Source organism: Entelurus aequoreus, linkage group LG21 (assembly GCF_033978785.1).
Source record: "Entelurus aequoreus isolate RoL-2023_Sb linkage group LG21, RoL_Eaeq_v1.1, whole genome shotgun sequence".
NCBI classification, from domain to species: Eukaryota; Metazoa; Chordata; class Actinopteri; order Syngnathiformes; family Syngnathidae; genus Entelurus; species Entelurus aequoreus.
Genome location: NC_084751.1, coordinates 2,666,474 through 2,690,233, shown reverse-complemented (window position 1 = coordinate 2,690,233; position 23,760 = coordinate 2,666,474). Strand labels below are relative to the sequence as shown.

The following is a 23,760-nucleotide window of genomic DNA, read 5'->3' as shown; positions in this document are numbered from 1 at the left end:
TGTCCTGTTGTGTTTATGTTGTGTTACGGTGCGGATGTTCTCCCGAAATGTGTTTGTCATTCTTGTTTGGTGTGGGTTCACAGTGTGGCGCATATTTGTAACAGTGTTGAAGTTGTTTATACGGCTACCCTCAGTGTGACCTGTATGGCTGTTGACCAAGTATGCTTTGCATTCACTTGTGTGTGTGAAAAGCCGTAGATATTATGTGACTGGGCCGGCACGCAAAGGCAGTGCCTTTAAGGTTTATTGCCGCTCTGTACTTCTCCCTACATCCGTGTACACAGCGGCGTTTTAAAAAGTCATACATTTTACTTTTTGAAACCGATACCGATAATTTCCGATATTACACTTTAAAGCATTTATCGGTCGATAATATCGGCAGTTCGATATTATCGGACATCTCTAATTCAAGCAGAAGTATTGCTTCCCAAGGGAAGCTCTTCATTTAATTATTTGAAAAATATTTCATTAAAAGTACAATTTATTATACAAATCAAAATGTTGTTAAGAGTAAGATGCAGTGTAGGCAGTGTCATTTCAAACTACTAGTTTCTGATCCAATAAAAGAAAAACTTATTTTTGAAATAGTAAATCTAATTTTTTGTGAACAAATCAGGGGATTTTATCTTTAGGCCATATCGCCCATGCCTACATCCTAATACAAAATATAAAAATGTCATTTAAGGGGCAAAGGGGTGTTTTTTGTAATACCTGGACTGTTGGCCACGGTGTCAAAGTGACAGTTGGCCAGCATCAGATGCTGCGCGCCGCCCTTCGGCTCCAGACGCACGACCACGTTGGTGACGCGGTCGTAGTAGCTGGTGAAGCCGCCCAGGAAGTCGATGGAGAAAGAGCCCGTGGGCCTCTGCACGTCCACGTTGATCCAATGCGTGCCCTGCACCGTCTCCTGGCGTATCTTGTCAATTTCCTCCAGCAGATAGGTCACCGTCATGACCTCGTTCTCATGGCTGCCCGTCGGCCGAGGCCCGACGCTGGTGATGCGCTCCAGGTGCCACCTGCATGGAGACATTTATAAGATGGTGACCTTTAAAGATTCTGCCAATCAAACTGTGTGACAAATTTCGAGTCAATCCGATTTACGGATTTACTTCAAGAATTAATGACAGCGGCACCATGTGGTGTCGGAAGAATATTAGCACAGCCAACTAAGGCTGCAGCTATTAATTATTTTAGTAATTGAGTAAACAATTAACTAGTTTGTTCAATTAATCCAGTAATGGGATAGAACACACTTTATAGCCTTAATACTTATATTAAGGTAAATTGCTTAAAGAAACGTTCTGTTTTTCTAATAAATGCAAATCATCAACACTGAAATTGCACTTTTAACATGCATGCATTAATCAAATAATACAAATATATCAGCTGTTCGCTGCCACATAAATAACGGCACTCACACCACCGCTCTCATGTCCGCTCTATTGCAGTGGTCGTGCAGAAACGATGTTTGTGTATTCAATGTTCCAGGCATTCCATGCGGTCCTAATTTTATTTGCATTTACCAGTAACACGCCTTAAACAATCGAAGCAACGGAATATAAATCAAAGCTTTTTTACAATCCAACAGATGGCGCTACTCTTTCCCATTGAAAGCATGCATTCATCTTTTGAGTGGTTTCTGTCAGTAACCTTGCTACTGAAATGTGTGTGTCACTATTTAGATTGGTTTAATTGCTTGTATATTAAAACATTTAAAAGGATGTTTGTGCGTTTCAACTTTATTGGTCTTTCCCCCCTCTCAAAAAAAAAAACCTCACGAGTAGAGATGTCCGATAATGGCTTTTTTGTCGATATCCGATATTCCGATATTTTCCAACTCTTAATTACCGATTCCGATATCAACCGATACCGATATATACAGTCGTGGAATTAACATATTATTATGCCTAATTTTGTTGTGATGCCCCGCTGGATGCATTAAACAAAGTAACAAGGTTTTCCAAAATAAATCAACTCAAGTTATGGAAAAAATGCCAAAATGGCACTGCCATATTTATTATTGAAGTCACAAAGTGCATTATTTTTTTTAACATGCCTCAAAACAGCAGCTTGGAATTTGGGACATGCTCTCCCTGAGAGAGCATGAGGAGGTTGAGGTGGGTGGGGGTGGGGGTAGCGCCCCAAAAGAGTTAGTGCTGCAAGGGGTTCTGGGTATTTGTTCTGTTGTGTTTATGTTGTGTTACGGTGCGGATGTTCTCCCGAAATGTGTTTGTCATTCTTGTTTGGTGTGGGTTCACAGTGTGGCGCATATTTGTAACAGTGTTAAAGTTGTTTATACGGCACCCTTAGTGTGACCTGTATGGCTGTTGACCAACTATGCCTTGCATTCAGTAGTGTGTGTGAAAAGCCGTAGGTATTATGTGATTAGGCCGGCCCGCAAAGGCAGTGACTTTAAGGTTTATTGCCGCTCTGTACTTCTCCCTACGTCCGTGTACACAGCGGCGTTTTAAAAAGTCATAAATTTTACTTTTTGAAACCGATACTGATCATTTCCGATATTACATTTTAAAGCATTTATCGGCCGATAATATCGGCATCCCGATATTATCGGACATCTCTACTCACAAGAGTTATGTAAACAGGCTGGCATTTTCTCCAAAAAATATAATTAAAACTTGATATGTATATTTCAGAAATAGCATTAAACGAATTAATTTATTTTGTATAAAATATATTTACTGCTGTTTGAATTAATTTATTTAATCGATAAATCGTTGCAGCCCCACAGCCAACACATTGTCAAATGTTCATTCAGCAGCAGCAAAATCCAGGGATGGCTATCGACGAACATTGGTACCTCAACTTAAGAGTGTTTTGAGATAAGAGCTGTTTGTCTTTGAGATAATTGCTATGCTTTAAGTTACAAGCAAAACATTGAGTTAGAAACATGCCCACTATTAGTTGGCGTAGCAAATATCAGAACCCTGTAAGGTCCGCCTTAAAAATCTGGTCTCATTCTCTAACATAAGCTTATAGCTAGGGATGAACATAACTTTAATGTTTTTCCCAGCATGGAAAGGAAGAAAGTGGGTGCAAAGGACAGTTCTCGGAAGAATTGGATGATATTTATTGAATTAAAAAAAGAAATAATCAAAAACATGACCAATTTGAGCGTATCACTGCTTGTCTGCACCATACTGAAGAATAATGAGTCAAGGGCCAGCAAAGGATGTTAAAATAATATTTAAAACAGCGGACATTTATCCATGAAAATATGAAAAAGCTGCGGTTGGTGTTTGGCTGAGAAACAGCAGGGAGACACTTTAATTAAACACGAGCACTTCTGCTTTTTTTTAATAAAGAAAGCGGCCAAAATGACCTCCTAATCCCTTGGGTCAGAACTTTCAACATCTGACTGCCATAATCCTCGTTGCTCCTGAAAAGAGGTTTTTTTTTTTTTTTTTTTACAATGCCATCATTTCAAAGCCTGCATACCTAATTCATAGCATTTGAAAGCAAATGACATCATATAAAAAATGGTAAGTGTCTGGATGTCTGTAATGTTTAATTTATTTTCTTTTTTTAAATTGCTTTCATGTAAGGCAGTGGTGTCCAAAGTGTGGCACAGAGCTAATTTTTTCATGCAGTTTTTTACTTTAAAAATGTCATTAGTTAAAAAATAATAAAAGCGCATAATTGATGGTTACATTTTAAGTTGGTTTAGATTTATTTAGGCTTTAAAAGTAAAAAATATTATTTATTGATATATGACTTTTAACACTTTTATGAGTGGGTGCCTTTTTTTTTTAAACTGTCATTGCTCCAAAAAATTAAAATGTATAATCGACAGATAGATCTGAAGTTAATTTATATATTTAAGCATTAAAGGTCAATAAAAATATATACATTTATATATGACTTATTTTTAACACTTTAAAAATAGATAGATAGTACTTTATTGATTCCTTCAGGAGAGTTCCCTCAGGAATGGATGCCTTTTGGATCCCTGGGCCCTTAAGTATATTTTTCTAAACGCATTGTTAAAAAACATAATAATAAATCAAATGCAATGTTTATGTAAATTATTTATATGTTTAAGGCTCCAATTACTTCACATCAAATATCCCATTTTTGAAATTTTGGGGGGAGAAATATTGCATATTTTGTGTTTTTGCCATACCAAACAGGGTTTTCATTTGCAAAAAAAAATGGCATAAAACATAAAAAAACCATAACCATGTCAACGGATGGAACTGGAGTTGATCTATGGATATTTCAGCGTTTACATATGACTTGACATGACTGAGACCCTATTCCTTTCACATTCCCCAAAACTGAGGGGAGCCTTAATGGCTACAATAAATATTGTATTGTTTGGAAAAAGAAAAATATCAAGATGGCCCCCGAATGCTTTCATTTTTCAGTGAGTGGCCCCCTGTGGAAAAAGTCTGGACACCTCTGATGTAGGCATAATAAAGAGCTGTAAAGGCAATATTAGGTATACCTGCACAATTTGCAAAGATAATGCCATAATTAATGTTGTTTGTAATTGTTGTAGTTTGTCAGCTCGCTGCTTGTTTAAGAAGCTATAAGCCACGACATTAGGTACACCTGTATCTGGGCAAAATACGGCCCGAAACGCGTGTGTCAGAAACAGATGCGGAAGCAGATTTTTCCAACAAAGTCCTGCATAAAAGTAACAATATATCATATTGTAGGTGTTTATTACACTTTGCATTCATATTTTGCAGTTTTTTACATTTGTGTTGTGTTTTGCTTGATTGTAAAAGATGTCTATCGAGGAGCTGGTCTGTGAAGTAAAAGAGGAGCGATGTTCATATGTTGTTAATATTCTGTGTTTTATTGTTCATAGTTAATATTGTGAATCCCATTTTCTTTATTTTAATGTACATGTTGGGTGTCCCATTCAGTAAAAAACTGTAAAATTTCATTCCTTTTTTTGAGGTGGTCTGTCATAACGTTTTAGAACTCTATCGGACATTGTGAATTTTGGTATTAGTCTTCCTGACAAAAAGGGACCCAAACACACATATTGTACAGCAGATTTTTACAGCTAAATGTGTATATATCATTTATACACACATACACATTGGCCCCCCAGCCACATTTCTCTCTCTCAATGTGGCCCCCGAGTCAAAATATTTGCCCAGCTCTGATCTACAGTGTTGTTTAACAACCTGTAAGCCACATCATTAGGTACACCTGTATCTACAGTGTTGTTTAGTAACCTACAAGCCACAACATTAGGTACACTTGTATGTGCATTGTTTAGCAACCTGTAAGCCACACCATTAGGTACACCTGTATCTGCAGTGTTGTTTAGTAACCTACAAGCCACAACATTAGGTACACCTGTATCTGCATTGTTTAGCAACCTATATGCCACAACATTCGGTACACCTGTATCTACAGTGTTGTTTAGCAACCTACAGGCCACAACATTAGGTACACCTGCATCTACAGTGTTGTTGAGCAACCTATAAGCCACAACATTAGGTACACCTGTATCTACAGTGTTGTTTAGCAACCTATAAGCCACAACATTAGGTACACCTGCATCTACAGTGTTGTTTAGCAACCTATAAGCCACAACATTAGGTACACCTGCATCTACAGTGTTGTTTAGCAACCTATAAGCCACAACATTAGGTACACCTGTATCTACAGTGTTGTTTAGCAACCTATGAGCCATAACATTAGGTACACCTGTATCTGCATTGTTTAGCAACCTATACGCCACAACATTAGGTACACCTGTATCTACAGTGTTGTTTAGCAACCTATAAGCCACAACATTAGGTACACCTGTATCTACAGTGTTGTTTAGCAACCTATAAGCCAAAACATTAGGTACACCTGTATATAAGCCACAACATTTGGTACACCTGTATCTACAGTGTTTTTTTAACAACCTATAAGCGACAACATTAGGTACACCTGTATCTGCATTGTTTAGCAACCTATACGCCGCAACATTAGGTACACCTGTATCTAGTGTTTTTTAACAACCTATAAGCCACAACATTAAGTACACCTGTATCTGCATTGTTTAGCAATCTATACGCCACAACATTAGGTACACCTGTATCTACATTGTTGTTTAGCAACCTATAAGCCACAACATTAGGTACACCTGTAGCTACAGTGTTTTTTTAACTACCTATAAGCCACAACATTAGGTACACCTGTACCTGCATTGTTTAGCAACCTATACGCCCCAACATTAGGTATACCTGTATCTGCATTGTTTAGCAACCTATAAGTCACAACATTAGGTACACCAGTATCTGCATTGTTTAGCAACCTATATGCCACAACATTAGGTACACCTGTATCTGCATTGTTTAGCAACTTATACGCCACAACATTAGGTACATCTGTATCTACAGTGTTTTTAACAACCTATAAGCCACATTAGGTTCACCTGTATCTACAATGTTGTTTAGCAACCTATAAGCCACAACATTAGGAACACCTGTATCTACAGTGTTGTTTAGCAACCTATACGCCACAACATTAGGTACACCTGTATCTACAGTGTTGTTTAGCAACCTATAAGCCACACCATTAGGTACACCTGTATCTACAGTGTTTTTTTAACAACCTATAAGCCACAACATTAGGTGCACCTGCATCTAGTGTTTAGCAACCTATATGCCACACCACTAGGTACACCTGTATCTACAGTGTTGTTTAGCAACCTATACACCACAACATTTGGTACACCTGTATCTACAGTGTTGTTTAGCAACCTATACACCACAACATTTGGTACACCTGTATCTACAGTGTTGTTTAGCAACCTATAAGCCACACCATTAGGTACACCTGTATCTACAGTGTTGTTTAGCAACCTATACGCCACAACATTAGGTACACCTGTATCTACAGTGTTGTTTAGCAACCTATAAGCCACACCATTAGGTACACCTGTATCTACAGTGTTTTTTTAACAACCTATAAGCCACAACATTAGGTGCACCTGCATCTAGTGTTTAGCAACCTATATGCCACACCACTAGGTACACCTGTATCTACAGTGTTGTTTAGCAACCTATACACCACAACATTTGGTACACCTGTATCTACAGTGTTGTTTAGCAACCTATACACCACAACATTTGGTACACCTGTATCTACATTGTTGTTTAGCAACCTATAAGCCACACCATTAGGTACACCTGTATCTAGTGTTGTTTAGCAACCAAAAAGTGGACAAAACAAACTTGTACGTCCTCAACTTCCGTTTACCTTGCAGGTGATGTAGGGTTTGACGAATCACGTCTTGGTGGGTAAAACTGGAGGAAAGGTTAGCTGCCCGGTGCTGCTAATGGGGGGCCGTTAGCCGCCACGCCATATAGGTCGAGGCGGCATCAGAGTGTCTTTCAGGCGGGTAACTCACCTCGCTCTGTCCGCGTTGAACTCTCCGCCCGGCCTCCCTATGACGAGATGCTGGAGCGACAACTGAACCAGAGCCCACAGCAGCAAAATAAACAAGCAGACCAGGGAGGTTGCCAGACCCTCTCTGAGCAGGTACAAGCTCACGTCGGGCTTCCTCTTCGGCTCGTCGTCGCCCCAGCCGTTGTAGTCCCCGGCGTATCGGTGCCCCGCGGCCACCGCATAGCTATCATGTGTCCCGAGCGACGATGGTTTTATTCTCCGGACAGTGGTGTCGCTTTCCATTTTAAAGCCAGCGGAACATCAGCTTGCGAGCGTCGCTCCCAGGCGTCGCTGCTTTCTTTGCCCCCTTCCTGAGCGGGTCGACGGAAGGAGAGGAGGGACAAAACTTCATCATGGTGGGCGGGGCCTCCGTAGTGCGTCATAAAAAGTGGGAAAAAACGCAAATAAGAGCAAACGTTGTTCCTCATTATACTATTGGCTAAGTTTCATATTCATAAATGTAAGTTTCTCAATACCCGACCTGTCTTTTGTGCCTTTAAAAAATAATTAAAACTTTACATTAAAACACTCGCTACCTCTAACAACCAAAAAGCTGTGAAAACGATGATGCTGTGTTCCAAATTTAAGTTATTTACTGAAATTGAGTGAGCCTATGGCTTTGCACTTTGTTTATTTTATATATATATTTTTTTTTTGCATCATATTTTAGTTACTTTGAATTTATAACCTCCTGGCGCTGTTTTGTACTTATTTTGATTATTGTTTCTTGTCTGCTTGTAAATGTTGAAATGTACAAATAAAAGTTTAAAAAATAAAAAATTGAAAAAATAAAGGAAATAAAGTGGTCCTCGTGTAAAATAAAAAGTTTACAAAAATAAAATACAAATAAAAATAAATAAAAAAGAGCAAACGTTGTTGTTTTTACGGCAACATTAGTATTCCATTTATTGGAAACGAAACACGAATGTATTTCCCTTCATATTCTTGTTTTTATTGCCAAAACTGCTGTGTGAAGAGATTAAAGTAGGTTTCCACTTCGAAATAGTAGTCAATAGTCAACACCAGATTGATACATTTTACTTGACTTGTTATGATTAGCACTGGCGTAGAATAATGACAAAAACAAGAATAATGTGACAAAAATATAAATGTAAATACCTATTATAGCAAAGTGTATGGTTTGTGAATGTCTTTATTTGGGGGGGAAATAGTATTACTAGTAGTGGTTTATTTTGTTAAAAACAAAAGAAATAAATCATTTTAAAAAGGAAATCATCTTAGTAACATCACAGTAAAGTACAGAAATAAAGACAAATACTTCATAATGATAACACATAAAAAAGGAAAACAATATTTTTTTTTCATGTCCAAAAATAGTGGGAAGTGAAACTTATTTTCTCCCAAACCTTATTTATAAATAAAATAACTTTTTCAGCTAGTTTTGTAATCGTTTAACCCAGAGTCATATAACTTGGTACGTGATTGATTGATTGACACTTTTATTATTAGATTGCACAGTACAGTACATATTCCGTACAATTGACCACTAAATGGTAACACCCAAATACGTTTTTCAATCAATTCAACTAAGGTTGGACATTCTTTGAACTATTCCATAGTTGAACTCCACATATGGAAAATGAATTTTAAGATTGAGATGACCCCTTAATTTATAACCCCTTTTCCTTAAGAAAGATATATAGAGACCACATTAGTCCAGGTCCAGATCAAAAACCACTGTGTTTAAATTTATTTATACCGGACTAGATTATCCCATAGTTTGTGATTTATGGAACATTTCATTTATTTGAGAAAATGCAATGAATACACTTTTAACCCTTTTTTAGGCATTTGGCCCACATTAATCCAGGTCAATCAATCAATCAATCAATGTTTATTTATATAGCCCTAAATCACAAGTGTCTCAAAGGGCTGCACAAGCCACAACGACATCCGCGGTACAGAGCCCACATAAGGGCAAGGAAAAACTCACCCCAGTGGGACGTCGATGTGAATGACTGAGAAACCTTGGAGAGGACCGCATATGTGGGTAACCCCCCACCCCTCTAGGGGAGACCGAAAGCAATGGATGTTGAGTGGGTCTGACATAATATTGTGAAAGTCCAGTCCATAGTGGATCTAACATATTAGTGAAAGTCCAGTCCATGGTGGATCTAACACAATAGTGAGGTCCAGATTAGAAAGTACTATACCCAGTTTTCTCAAATCTGGGCTAGATGATCTCAGACCCCGAAGGTTAAAAAAAACATGGTTTGTGATTTGTAAAACCTTTATTCTGCTTGTGATAATGCAATAACTGCACATTTAACACGTTTTAGGCACGTCGACCACATTGGTCCAGGTCGAATTGAAAAAAACAACAACAAAAAAACAGTTTTTATGAATCTTTAGTCTAGATTAAAAAACTTTAGATTCAGTGATTTTTGATCTGGTTGTTTCTTTATTGCAATTCCCAAATCACACACTGTGTTTTTATACATCTTCAGGGTCTGTTTGATTATTCTGTTACATATTTGATAATTTAACATTCAGTAGTTTTTTAATCTGGACCTAGACTAATGCTTAAAAAGGTTTCACAAACCATAAACTTAGCTATGATTCTATACACAAAATGTATTTACATTTGTGTGACATTGTTTTTGTATTTTTGCCATTATTTTTGCACTGGTGACAAAATTGTTCAATAACATTTGTAAGTCAAAATGATCAGTCCGGTATCAACCATTTATATAGCCCATCATTTGAATCAGAGGCTCACGAAGTACCACCATAATGACCAACATTAAAATGCAGTAGCGTAGTAGGCCTATGTATTCATTAAAAACAAGGCAGAGGTTTAATTTAATAAGCATATTCAATATTTATGGCCACTGTAACATTATACATTACAGATAGGCTCCAGCACCCCCCCCCCCCACCCCCCGCAACCCCAAAAGGGACAAGCGGTAGAAAATGGATGGATGGACATTGGGGACGGTGTGGTTCACTTGGTAAAGCGGCCAATACCAGCTACCTGGGGGTTTCAGGTTCGATCCCAGATTTCCCAATCCTACTCACGTCCGTTGTCCTTGGGCAAGATACTTCACCCTTGCTCCTGATTGGTCATGGTTAGCGCCTTGCATGGCAGCTCACGCCCTCAGTGTGCATGAATGGGTGAATGTGAAAATAGCGTCAAAGCGCTTTCAGTACCTTGAAGGTAGAAAAGCGCTTTGCAAGTATAACCCATTTACCAATGACATAGTTTGAACAGTAACACTGTGATAAGGGCTCAAGTCACGTCATTCGAATATATTTAATTACCGTATTTTTCGGAGTATAAGTCGCACCGGCCGAAAATGCATAATAAAGAAGGAAAAAAACATATATAAGTTGCACTGGAGTATAAGCAGCATTTTTTGGGGAAATTTGTTTGATAAAACCCAACACCAAGAATAGACATTTGAAAGGCAATTTAAAATAAATAAAGAATAGTGAATAACAGGCTGAATAAGTGTACGTTATATGAGGCATGAATAACCAACTGAGAACGTGCCTGGTATGTTAACGTAACATATTATGGTAAGAGTCATTCAAATAACTATAACATATAGAACATGCTATACTTTTACCAAACAATCTGTCACTCCTAACCGCTAAATCCCATGAAATCTTATACGTCTAGTCTCTTACGTGAATGAGCTAAATAATATTATTTGATATTTTACGGTAATGTGTTAATAATTTCACACATAAGTCGCTCCAGAGTATAAGTCGCACCCCCGGCCAAACTATGAAAAAAACTGCGACTTATAGTCCGAAAAATACGGTAAGTGATTTTTTAGGCGTCCTTCAGGATGAAGGCTGCATACCACGAGGGGTAATCGTGCCACAGTTTGAGAATAACTGCATGATTTTCCAGTACCATTGTTGGTACACAAGATTCTTAAAGGTTTTCTTTTTGGCCCACATTGCACTCAAAGCAACACTGTTTTTAAAAGAGAATCAAAGGCCTGCAGGTCATAGACAGAAGTTAATGATGGTATGGTGTCGCTTCAGAGCAATAATTGAAACGTCCAATTACATTGCTGTGACGTCACCCCCTATTTGCATATTCAACTGCGTTTTATCTTGTGACGTACTGACAGACAGCCGTTATCTTTGTAATGCCGTAAAAAGTGAAATTTATAAATAAAGGTTTAAAAAATAAAAAATAAATTAAAAAAATATTATTTTCATGAATGGAAATCCCCCCCAAAAAAATCCGATTGGTGTATTTGAATTTTGTCCTTGTACTTTACGCAAATCAAAAAACAAAACTAGGGCCGTTTTTCGATTTTTTTTATATATGGCCGATTTTAAAACAAACAAAAAATGGTTGATTTTAATTAAAATATTGCCATGAAATTGAAATAAAATAATAATAATAATAATAATAATAATAATGCCGTAAAAGTCCAAAAGTTTACACCAGTTTATCGCCACTCTGTGGTAAAAACGAGTATGGCAGGTATCTTTTTTTTATAGCTTGGTTGACCGCATGCAGTAATAGAAATGTGTTTAAAGGTAAACATGGCAGTACTCCGAGACAATGTCCTGTATGACTGCAATACACAGCAGTACATAATCAAATGAACATATTTGGACATACACTAAAAAGCTATTTTTCCCCGCAAAATGAGACTATTACACAGACTAACTGTATGATATCTGCAAATAGCATCACTATAATTGCGACTTCTGGTTTCTGGAAGCAGATTGTATAAAGTGCACCCTAAAAAATATACTATCTGCCACAACTTTGATTCCAGTATGCATGAGTGAAATCAAAATACTATTTTATTAAGTGCGGGGTTTAAATAATATAAATCTGAACATTTTTTTACGTTTGTGCTCAGCTTTTTTTTTCTCCATCTGCTCTCAGTACTTTTCCATCAAATGTAGGCTAACTGGCTTGTGCCTTGAAGCGAGGCGTTTATTAGCATCTGTGAATCATATGGAATGGGGGACATTTTCCGATGGTAGACATAGTCGTCTTGAAAGTTTTGTGCATCTTTGTGTCGATTCCCAAATGTTATTATTATACGTCGTGATATTTGACGGGAGAAGTCGTCATATGTGTTAGCATCCTTAGCATTTGACGTTTCTGTCAACATATCAAGTTACAGAGAGTAACCCTCAGTGTACGGCTGCTTTCATAACAAAAGCCGGCCTTTGTTTAAAGAGTGAGCGAAAAAAACACGAGCGATACGACCTGTGTGTTTGTATTTTGAAAAACCACCGGAAGTACCACGCCCTCGCTGGGGTCGCTTGACGTCTCCTGGCTCAACTGAGAACATAGCAAAGAGAGCAGTCGGACGGTCGTGTCTCTTTCCGAGGCCGGATGGTAAAATCCAACCTCCAGCGGATCCTAAACAGTCATTGCTTTGCTCGCGAAAAGGAAGGAAAACAACACACTCTTACGACCATGGCGGATTTGAGTAGCGGTATTTGTGACATGATTGGGAAGTAAGTAAAAAAAGAAAACCGGTTAACGCTAACTGTGTGTGGGGGAGGGGCGGGCTCGATAAAGCGGAAGTGAAATAAAATGCATGTTTTTGTGTACAATTTATTAAGTCGACGTTTCGAAACCACGTAAAGTGGAAGTAGAATTAAAACGTGAATTTTAAGAGATGCGTTGTTTATTCAGGTAAATACTGGCGGTTAAACTTGACGTTAGCGACGGATGCTTAACGTTATGCTAGTGAGCTAGCTTGCGTCATCGGCTAGTTAGCGGAACAATCAGCGCTACTTTTAGAAATAACGCATAATATTAACCTTTTTTCAGAAAGACTCACTGTATTTAGTCAGTGGCCTTTTTTAAACTTGACTTTTAAGTACTAAATAAATAATACTGCGTCACGCTGTTAACATATGTAACAACCAGCTGGTTTTTTGTTGTTGTTCCATCAAATCGTCATAATAACCAAATCTGGTCATCATTCTAAAGTGTTGTCTAACAAATAAAAAAAAAGCCTTAGAGCTTTTCCCAGGTAAGCCCACGTTTCAGGCCCACGTTGGTCTCGTTAGCTGACACGCCGGTGTCAGGGTTGACGACCACGTAACATGAAAAAAGTGGTGTGACGTCATCACGTCGTCACTGTGCCTAGTGACGCAGCCATGCGAGTTTACGCCGCCGCTGTTGCAGCTCTTTTTAGCCTTAGTATAAACTCCAAAAGCTGGCATGGATGCTAGGAAAACTAAAAAAAACAATGGGACACTTATAGAAAAGCCCATGGAGTGCAGGAGCGTGCTGTATGTATATTGTAATATCGCTTGAAACGATGAGTTAAATAGTCATTTTCATACAAATATTCCAATGAATGGGTTTGTGTGTGGTGAGGTTGCATCCCACCACACTATTATTTTGCTGCGTTACTCAAAATATGCTCAATGTACACCTTTACCGAGTATTATAACCAGAGATGTCCGATAATGGCTTTTTTGCCGATATCCGATATTGTCCAACTCTTAATTACCGATTCCGATATCAACCGATACCAATATACAGTCGTGGAATTAACACATTATTATGCCTAATTTTGTTGTGATGCCCCGCTGGATGCATTAAACAATGTAACAAGGTTTTCCAAAATAAATCAACTCAAGTTATGGGGAAAAAATGCCAACATGGCACTGCCATATTTATTATTGAAGTCACAAAGTGCGTTATTTTTTTTAACATGCCTCAAAACAGCATCTTGGAATTTGGGACATAATCTCCCTGAGAGAGCATGAGGAGATTGAGTTGGGGATGGGGGGCGGGGTTTTCGGGATAGCGGGGGATGTATATTGTAGCGTCCCGGAAGAGTTAGTGCTGCAAGGGGTTCTGGGTATTTGTTTTGTTGTGTTTATGTTGTGTTACGGATGTTCTCCCGAAATGTGTTTGTCATAATTGTTTGGTGTGGGTTCACAGTGTGGAGCACATTTGTAACAGTGTTAAAGTTGTTTATATGGCCAGCCTCAGTGTGACCTGTATGGCTGTTGACCAAGTATGCCTTGCATTCACTTGTGTGTGAAAAGCCGTAGGTATTATGTGACTGGGCCGGCACGCAAAGGCAGTGCCTTTAAGGTTTATTGGCGCTCTGTACGTTTCTACACACTCTACACACAGCTGCGTTTTAAAAAGTCATACATTTTACTTTTTGAAACCGATACCGATAATTTCCGAACCGATACCGATAATTTCCGATATTACATTTTAAAGCATTTATTGACCGATAATATCGGCAGCCCGATATTATCAGACATCCCTAGTTTTAATGCGATGTTTCTCAAACCTCAACAGTAAATTTTTATTTAGCGTTTTTACTGAGTGAATTTTGTGATGCATTTCCCTCTTTTGGCAAATGTTCTTCTTTTAAACTACAGTGACGTAATAGGTGGAGGGCGAGAGTCCCATTAGGCTATTGTTGATTTACATGCATTAGTGCAGATTTGGGCATATTTATAAAAAAACAAAAAAACATGTAGTCAAGTATACAAGCTATCATGAAAAAAATATTGAAATGGGATAGAGTGGATTCATACGCTGAAGTACATTTTTTTTTTTTTAGATTTAAACCATTTATCATCACCTTAGTCGACTGCATTTTCTTGGACACTCACAAGGATTTAAAGTAGAAAATATTGGTGGCACATCTTTACATCTGGAGAGGTCCACATTAATCCGTGAAAGACAGTATTGTATTTGTGTGACGATTTACGAGTGCCATACTGCTGTGATAGTGACGCTAATAAGAAAAATAATAACTTTAGTTTTCGCTGTTGATTTCTTGGTACAAATATTTTAGTGTCATCTACAAATCTTTTTCGCAATTTTTTAATGGTTCAGCAATGTTTGCTTTCCAACGATATTCAGCAATATCAAGATTCAATATGCTGTTGCGTTAGAAGAGATTTATTGTAAACAAAGGACCAGCGATTGCATTAGTTTGTGTTCTTTTAAGATATTTTATAGTTCCTACGCCTAAATAGAACTACAAAGACCTCTGGTTGTGGAAATAAACTACCGTATATTGCAGATTTGAGTGCACAGGTATATAAGCAGCACTAGAGGTGGGAGAAGTAATCGATTTTAGATGCATCGATTAGTAGACGTTAATTGATGATTCATTTATTTATTGTAAATAAAGTAATGCCGACAGTTCTAAATTCTGTCTGACTGCAGCGAGCCACCTCACCGTGTGATCTGACCAGCTCCTTTATTATAAGGCACTCATGTTCCAGTTTTGCACACATTTCCATTATTTAACGGTTTCTTATTACAAAAACACTGTTTTTAAAAGTTGCAAGTTATAAACGCTTATTTAGTGAAATTAAAATACATTTTAAAACTGCATTTATATACATACAATAAAGATGCATCAATGATCGATTTTTAATCGTATCATGAGGTGCCCAAAGATTCCCACCTCTAAGCAGCACCCACAACACTTTTGAAGGAAAAAATATAATATAAATATAATATAAAATATTTTTCTATATCCTGCACCAGACTATAAGCCACAGATATATACATTGAGAAATCAGTTATTTACACAGAATGATTTTGTAAATTTGTATTCACATATCTTAATGGTTTCCAAACTATGTCTCTAACACGGCAGTAAAACGGTTAATCTACCAAAACAGAAGTCATCGTCATGGACGCACTGGCTGCGGAAGCTGGCGTTCCAATCAGCTAAACAAACTAACTCATTGGTGACGTTTTGGTAAATTTACTGAGGAATTTGTAAAACTGAAACAATACAAACGGAATGCCATTGTAAGTTAATAATACTAACACAGACATTCGTAACGTGTTAGAATATTAGCTAATGCTAACAATGCTAGCTTGTTTACGTTACGATAGCACGTGAAAGTATGCTTGAAAACATCCCTACAGACATCACAAATGTGAAAGCTTTAAGTATAAATATTTTGTTGCTATATTGTAAAACTTACACAAACGTTGCATGGAGTATGAATTAAGAATCCTTTCGAACAGAAACACTATCGACGGCGAGAAAACGGACCGGCACTTGTACTTCTGCTTAAAAGCACTAAAAAGAACGAAGTACTGTAGATGTTTACCCTGCAGAACCTGCAGTAAGCAAACTCGTCCAAAAGATGGCGCGCAAACAAGAACACACCCTTTGTCAGACTATTTGCTTGTTTTTTAAAAACTATTTTCATCATGGCCATCAGCGGGAAACAATAATTTAGCCGCACCGTTTTATAAGCCGCAGGTTTAGAAGCGTAGGAAAAGAGAAGCGGCTTACTGTCTGGAATTTACGGTAACGTCATGTTAAGTTCCGAGTAGGGTTGTCCCGATACCAATATTTTGGTACCGGCACAAAAATATTTTTGATACTTTTCTAAAAGGGCACCACAAACAATTGCATAATTGGCTTTAATTTAACAACAAATCTTAAGGTACATTAAACCTACGTTTCTTATTCCAATCGAAGAACAATTTTGTCCTTAAATAAAATAGTGAACATACTAGTTAGTCAACTTGTCTTTTAGTAGAAAGTAAGCAAACAAAAGCGTGTCCAGGCACGTATTTTCTGAGTTTATAAACAATATACATTTTGAAAAAAATATTTTGGCGATAAAAAATATCGATGTAATCATTGTAGTATTGATTAGATACGCTCTTGTAGTATTGATTAGATACGCTCTTGTACTTAGTATGATTACAGTGGATGTCTGGTATAGATCCACCAATGGCGTTTAACATTGGCGAGCACTAGTTTTTTTTAGCGGTGACGCTGGTGAGCTATCGTATCAAAGCATGTTTAGCTATTCCTCGTCCTGCAGGGATGATACTTGTAAGAAACGTACTTTGTCACCATGGAGGTGAGGATTTCTGATTTAGAAGTAGCTAAAACACTGCCGACTGTGGATAGACATTAGCTGCTAGCGAGCTCGCCATGTTTTAAAGCACCTCTTGTTCAGCGGCATTCCAGTGTGATAGCTTCACCTTTATCTTTAGTTTTCAAGCCAATTGCGTACATTCTCCCTTTTCTGTCTACACCCTGTGTCTGCTTGTAAGTACTTTGTGTGTATGCGTTGCCTAACACGCTCCTCTGCTGGTAAAACCAATGTCACGACAACGGTGCGCCATCATGCTTATAAAAAAAAAAAAGGGAACCGGTATTTTTCTAAGAGTATTCATTAGTTCCGCGTTACTTAACTCGTACCAGTATACTCTACAACCCTATTTCCGAGTAATAAATGTTTTGATTGTTGGTCCAGTGTGACATGTTGTTGTTGTTGGTTTTCATAAAGCTACCGTATTTTTTGGATTATTAAATTGCAGTTTTTTTCATAGTTTGGCCGGGGGTGCGACTTATACTCTGGAGCGACTTTGTGTGAAATTATTAACACATTACCGTAAAATATCAAATAATTCTATTTAGAAGCGACACAGAGGAAGAAGATTTCATGGGATTTAGCGATTAGGAGTGACAGATTGTTTGGTAAACGTATAGCATGTTCTATATGTTATAGTTATTTGAATGACTCTTACCATAATATGTTACGTTAACATACCAGGCACGTTTTCAGTTGGTTATTTATGCCTCATATAACGTACACTTATTCAGCCTGTTGTTCACTATTTATTTATTTTAAATTGCCTTTCAAATGTCTATTCTTGGCGTTGGGTTTTATCAAATAAATTTCCCCCAAAAATGCGACAAACTCTAGTGCGACTTATATGTTTTTTTCCTTCTTTATTATGCATTTTCGGCCGGTGCGATTTATACTCCGGAGCGATTTATAATCGGAAAAATACGGTAGTTGTTAATGTTCAAACAAACCTTTTACAAAGTGATCGCTGCAGACACGCGCATATTCCGAGTGTACTCCACGAGACGAAAGCGATGCATAAGAGGGCCATTTCCTTCCGTGCACTTTAGTAATTTCCCTGACTTGAATATTCCTTTTGTGAACCACTTTTTTCAGGACTCTATTGAGAGCTTTTTGATATTTCTCAATTAGAACAAAGCCGCATTTTCAGCTTACACTCTTCACGCACTAACGCGTCATTTGATTTATTGCTAGTCTCAAGCTTATATAATCTGAACCCCTGTTTCCATGTTGTCTTAAGCAGACTAATGCTGTCCAGAAGAGAGATTTTAGAGTAGCTGTCAACTTCCTGTATGTTCCTAAGACGCCAAATTGAACAGCGCCCCTGCTGGTGGCAGTACATTGACCACATGTTTAATTAACAAGCTTTGACCGAGTAAGTTCCAGTGCTAACTAAACCCGCATTCTTCCCTTAGTCTATCCATGCACTGTAGTAGTACCCGCGGCCCGGGGCCTCTGTGGTGTTCCTGATGCCCCTCTCCCACCCCTGAAGATCCCAGGTGGGCGAGGGAATGGCACACGGGATCACGCTCCTTCAGCTCGGTTGCTCTACTCGGTAAGGCGCAACTCCACAAAAGTTCCCGCGTGTCAGTTTTCCCAACTGATTTTTGTTGTTGTTGTTGCTCACCCAGGACCAGAAGTTGACCGTTAGTGAGGAGCCGGCGGGTAACGGTCGCCCCGGGATACTCCACTTCCAAAGTCGCCCCACCGTCAGCAAGACAGTTGAGTGGGATGCTGTCCTGAGCAGCAGTGCACTCTTTGTGGAGATCCCCCTTGACCCACTTCCTGAAGGCAGCAAGGAGAGGTGAGCGCCACCTTTTATTTACACTTCTGATTCGGGATAAAGAAAACACCGCTCACTCCAAAGTGTAAAAGATCATTTTCGGTCAATCAAGTAAAGGTTATAAAGCCCCTAAATGCCTATTTTTGATAGTGTGTGCCCTATAATAATATGCCTCTCACATTTCTGAAACACACACAAACAATTACAGTATAAATACCAGAGGTTTCAACAAAAAAAATGATTTCCAGATTAATAGCTGTTCTAATTTGTAACGATTCTTAATGGATTAAAAAGAAAAAATCAATATATATATTTTTTTGCAATATGTCCTGTCCAGCCATTCAGGCAAATCCTATTGTTGATGTAGATTTACTTTTGAGAAGTGTTAGAAGATACTTCTTTTGTTGCCTTCTTTGTATTTGACTGAAATGTTTGGGAAGCATTTTATTGAACAAAACCAGTTTTCTTTTAATTAAAATAGAAAGTGATCAGAGTTTATATCTATTTTATGGGGGAATTTAGTTAATCGTAGAACTGGCATCCAATGTTATTTAAAAAAGTATTAATTTTGGATTAAGAATCGAATCGTTACCCCCAAAAATTTAATCGAATCGTGTGGTGCCCAAAGATTCACAGCCCTAATAGTCATGTACTTCCCATCCGTCAAAGAATCTTCCTGCTGGAAAAAGTTAAATGGATTGACGTGAGACAGCACCCTCTGCTGGATTCACAGTGCAGTAATGCAATCGAACCACTTTTTGGTACCTTTAAAGGCCTACTGAAATTGATTTTTTTTATTTAAACGGGGATAGCAGATCCATTCTATGTGTCATACTTGGTTATTTTGCGATATTGCCATATTTTTACTGAAAGGATTCAGTAGAGAACATCGACGATAAAGTTCACAACTTTTGGTCGCTGATAAAAAAGCCTTGCCTGTACCGTAAGTAGCGTGACGTCGCAAGTTGAAGGGCTCCTCACATTTCCCCATTGTTTACACCAGCAGCGAGAGCGATTCGGACAGAGAAAGCGACGATTACCCCATTAATTTGAGCGAGGATGAAAGATTTGTGGATGAGGAACGTGAGAGTGAAGGACTAGAGTGCAGTGCAGGACGTATCTTTTTTCGCTCTGACCGTAACTTAGGTAAAAGGGCTCATTGGATTCCACACTCTCCTTTTTCTATTGTGGATCACGGATTTGTATTTTAAACCGGATACTATATCCTCTTGAAAATGAGAGTCGAGAACGTGAAATGGACATTCACAGTGACTTTTATCTCCACGACAATACATCGGTGAAGCACTTTAGCTACGGAGCTAACGTGATAGCATCGTGCTTAAATGCAGATAGAAACAAAATAAATAAGCCCCTGACTGGAAGGATAGACAGCAGATCAACAGTACTACTATCAGGAGACACTGAACCAAACACTGGACATGTAACTACATGGTTAATGCTGTGCCGCCTGTCGAAGCCTAGCAATGCTGTTGCTAACGACGCCATTGAAGCTAACTTAGCTACAGGACCTCGTCAGAGCTATGATAAAAACATTAGCGCTCTACCTACGCCAGCCCTCATCTGCTCATCAACACCCGTGCTCACCTGCGTTCCAGCGATCGACGGCGCGATGAAGGACTTCACCCCATCGATGCGGTCGGCGGCTAGCGTCGGATAGCGCATCTGCTATCCTCAAAGTCCTCCTGGTTGTGTTGCTGCAGCCAGCCGCTAATACACCGATCCCACCTACAGCTTTCTTCTTTGCAGTCTCCATTGTTCAATAAACAAATTGCAAAAGATTCACCAACACAGATGCCCAGAATACTGTGGAATTTTGAGATGAAAACAGAGCTGTTTGTATTGTGATACAATGTGTCCGAATACTTCCGTTTCAACCATTGACGTCACACGCAAACGTCATCATACATAGACGTTTTTAACCGGAAGTTCCCCGGGAAATTTAAAATTGCACATAAGTTAACCCGGCCGTATTGGCATGTGTTGCAATGTTAAGATTTCCTCATTGATATATAAACTATCAGACTGTGTGGTCGGTAGTAGTGGCTTTCAGTAGGCCTTTAATACAGTGGTGCTCAAAAGTTTTTCACCGATGACCACCTCAGAAAACACTTGGCTGTCTAAATACCACCATAATGACCAACATTAAAATACAATAGTATAATAGGCCCGAGTATTTATTAAAAACAAGGCAGAGGTTTTATTTAATAAGTATATTTAATATTTTGGCTACTGTTTTTACACACGAAGCATAAACAATGATACTCTATATATAGGACATATTCACAGACTTCTTTGGCGTACCAGTAGATGGAGCCAGCATACCAATAGTTGTACATGTACCCAGTTTAAAAGTCACTGCCATAATAAATTAGTTCTTTAAAAATGTTCACAATGTAAAGCAAAGAAGAAAAGTTGTAATATTGCAAAGATAGCGTATTGCCCACCAGAAAGTCAGGAACATTATGAGGGGAAAGGAGTCATTTATGAGAAAAACATGACCAAAAAATCTTATATTTTATGAGAATACAATGAGTAAAAAATATTTTATGAGAATAAAATGACAGGAAAAAAAAAATTGAGATTAACATGAAAAAACACCTTTTATTTATGAAAATAACACAAGAAAAATAATACTTTCTGACAAAATAGAATTTTGAGAATAATGGAATACATGTTCATGAGAATATGAAACAATATTTAGGAATAATATGAGGAAAAAACAAAAAATGAGAATAACATGAGAAAAAAATATTTTTTTAAATAACATTGGAAAGAAAAAAATATCCATGAAAATCACACGAGAAGAATGACAATTTATGACAAACATGAGGGAAAATTATTTACATGACTTCTTTAAAACATGAGAAAAAAATAAACAATGAATGGCAAAAAAAACAGTCAAGATTTTTCAGAAAACCTTTTTAAAAATGTAAACATTTTGAAAGTTACGACCTCGGGTATTGCCCTCAGTGGTCGCATTGTGCTAGAATCATTAAGATGCCTTTCTGCGTACGTGGTGCTGGTCCAACACTGCATTGTTTCAATGGAACATGCTAATGAAGTTTGACTGTTACAATAACAAACATGCTGTGTTGTGTTTGTGTGCAGCTTTGCGGCGCTGCTGGAATATGCTGAGGAACATCTGAAAGTTGTTGGCGTGTTTGTCTGCTTTTACAAGAACAGGGATGATCGCGGTATGCACACACACACACACACACACACACACGCACACACATTAAACGGGGTAACTTTACGTGCCAATGTTGTTGTTACAGCCCAGTTGGTGCGAACATTCAGTTTCCTGGGCTTTGAGATCGTGAAACCGGGCCATCCCCTTGTCCCGCCTCGACCTGACGTTCTTTTCATGGCCTACAATTTTGACAGGGACTCTTCTGATGAAGAGTAACCCCATCCCCCTTAACCCCCTTTTTCTTCCTCCCTGTGTGTGTGTGTGTGTGTGTGTGTTCTCATCATCATTTAGTGTACCTATCTCATTTAGTGTGGGCGTAAAAAGGGAGAGGTTGTCGTAGGTTCAAGTGTAGCTTTTGCTTCAGCGGACATGGTTTGTTTGAATGTACAAGAAACTGTCATCAGGTTTTTACACTCGGGTACCGCAGCTTTCTTTTTGCAAACACATTTCAGGGGGACCACTTTTATTGTGTAGCACTAACCTGAGTGGGAAATATGAGCAGCCCCATACCTTGGTACTTATTAATAGAGAGCGACTGATGGTGTCATGTGATCAGGAAAAGGTCAATTATCCAAAGTGCTTATGCTTCTTTTTACCATGTATATCTGATTCTTATTATTTTGCTTTTGAAAGTCAGGAAGGATACAGTATATTAAAAGATTGGAGTTATTTTGCATTCCTCATTGTTTCATGCTAGGTTTGATGTTCACCTACATAGTGGTACTTATTATTATGCTTCTGTGTTAATAAACAATCCCCAAAAAAAGCTGTTTGTGCTGTGTTTATCGTTATAAAAGAGTTATGTTACATAATGATCTGAAGATGCAAATATCAGTAAAACCTACATTTTAGTACAAATTGGAATATCGAAACTACAATCTGCAATCATTTACTTTTTGGACGTTGCACCTTCTTACCACTAGGGGGCTCTAATCCTCATTGATTTGACCTACGACAATTTTAGTGTTTGATTTGATTTTTATTTAGGGTCCCCATTAGCTGGTTGCCACAACAACCCACTAGTCTTCCTGGGGTCCACAAACTCAATACAATTACAAGTAAAAGCATATACTTATAACTCATACTTGCCAACCCTCCCGTTTTTAGCGGGAGAATCCCGGTATTCAGCGCCTCTCCCGACAACCTTCCGGCAGAGATATTCTCCCGACAAACTCCCGGTATTCAGCCGGAGCTGGAGGCCACGCCCCCTCCAGCTCAATGCGGACCTGAGACTGAATGGGGACAGCCTGTTCTCACGTCCGCTTTCCCACAATATAAACAGCTTGCCTGCCCAATGACGTCATAACATCTAGGGCTTTTAGAGAGTAGAGTGCACAACTGCGCACACAACAAGGAGACGAAGCAGAACGAGGAAATTACAGACATGGCGACGCCGTCAACGAGCAAGATGAATAAATACGCTTGCAAGTTCCAAAACGAATGGAAACAAGAATTTCAGTTCATCCAGGACAGTTCGAAGGGGACGGTG

The 23,760-nt window shown here is 38.4% G+C and overlaps 2 protein-coding genes across 4 annotated transcripts in view; one reads left to right on the top strand and one right to left on the bottom strand.

The window, feature by feature from the left end:
- Positions 1 to 7,734, bottom strand: part of LOC133639086 (endoplasmic reticulum metallopeptidase 1) — a 37,796-nt gene extending 30,062 nt beyond the window's left edge. For all 3 annotated transcript variants that reach the window (XR_009823728.1, XM_062032220.1, XM_062032221.1), the window contains exons 1-2: positions 7,385 to 7,734; positions 712 to 1,016 (exon numbers count right to left, since the gene is read on the bottom strand). Coding sequence is in view for 2 of the 3 variants with exons in the window: in XM_062032220.1 (XP_061888204.1) it covers positions 712 to 1,016; positions 7,385 to 7,665 (586 nt within the window). In the remaining variant the exon portion in view is untranslated. The remainder of the gene's footprint in view (positions 1 to 711; positions 1,017 to 7,384) is intronic.
- Positions 7,735 to 12,690: 4,956 nt separating this feature from the next.
- On the top strand, positions 12,691 to 22,641 carry oaz1b (ornithine decarboxylase antizyme 1b). The gene is given in 6 exon segments (XM_062032218.1): positions 12,691 to 12,888; positions 18,693 to 18,744; positions 18,746 to 18,832; positions 18,909 to 19,081; positions 22,190 to 22,275; positions 22,357 to 22,641. Coding segments are annotated over 6 exon segments (654 nt in total). The 5' UTR covers positions 12,691 to 12,763; the 3' UTR covers positions 22,488 to 22,641.
- Positions 22,642 to 23,760: the final 1,119 nt, after the last annotated feature.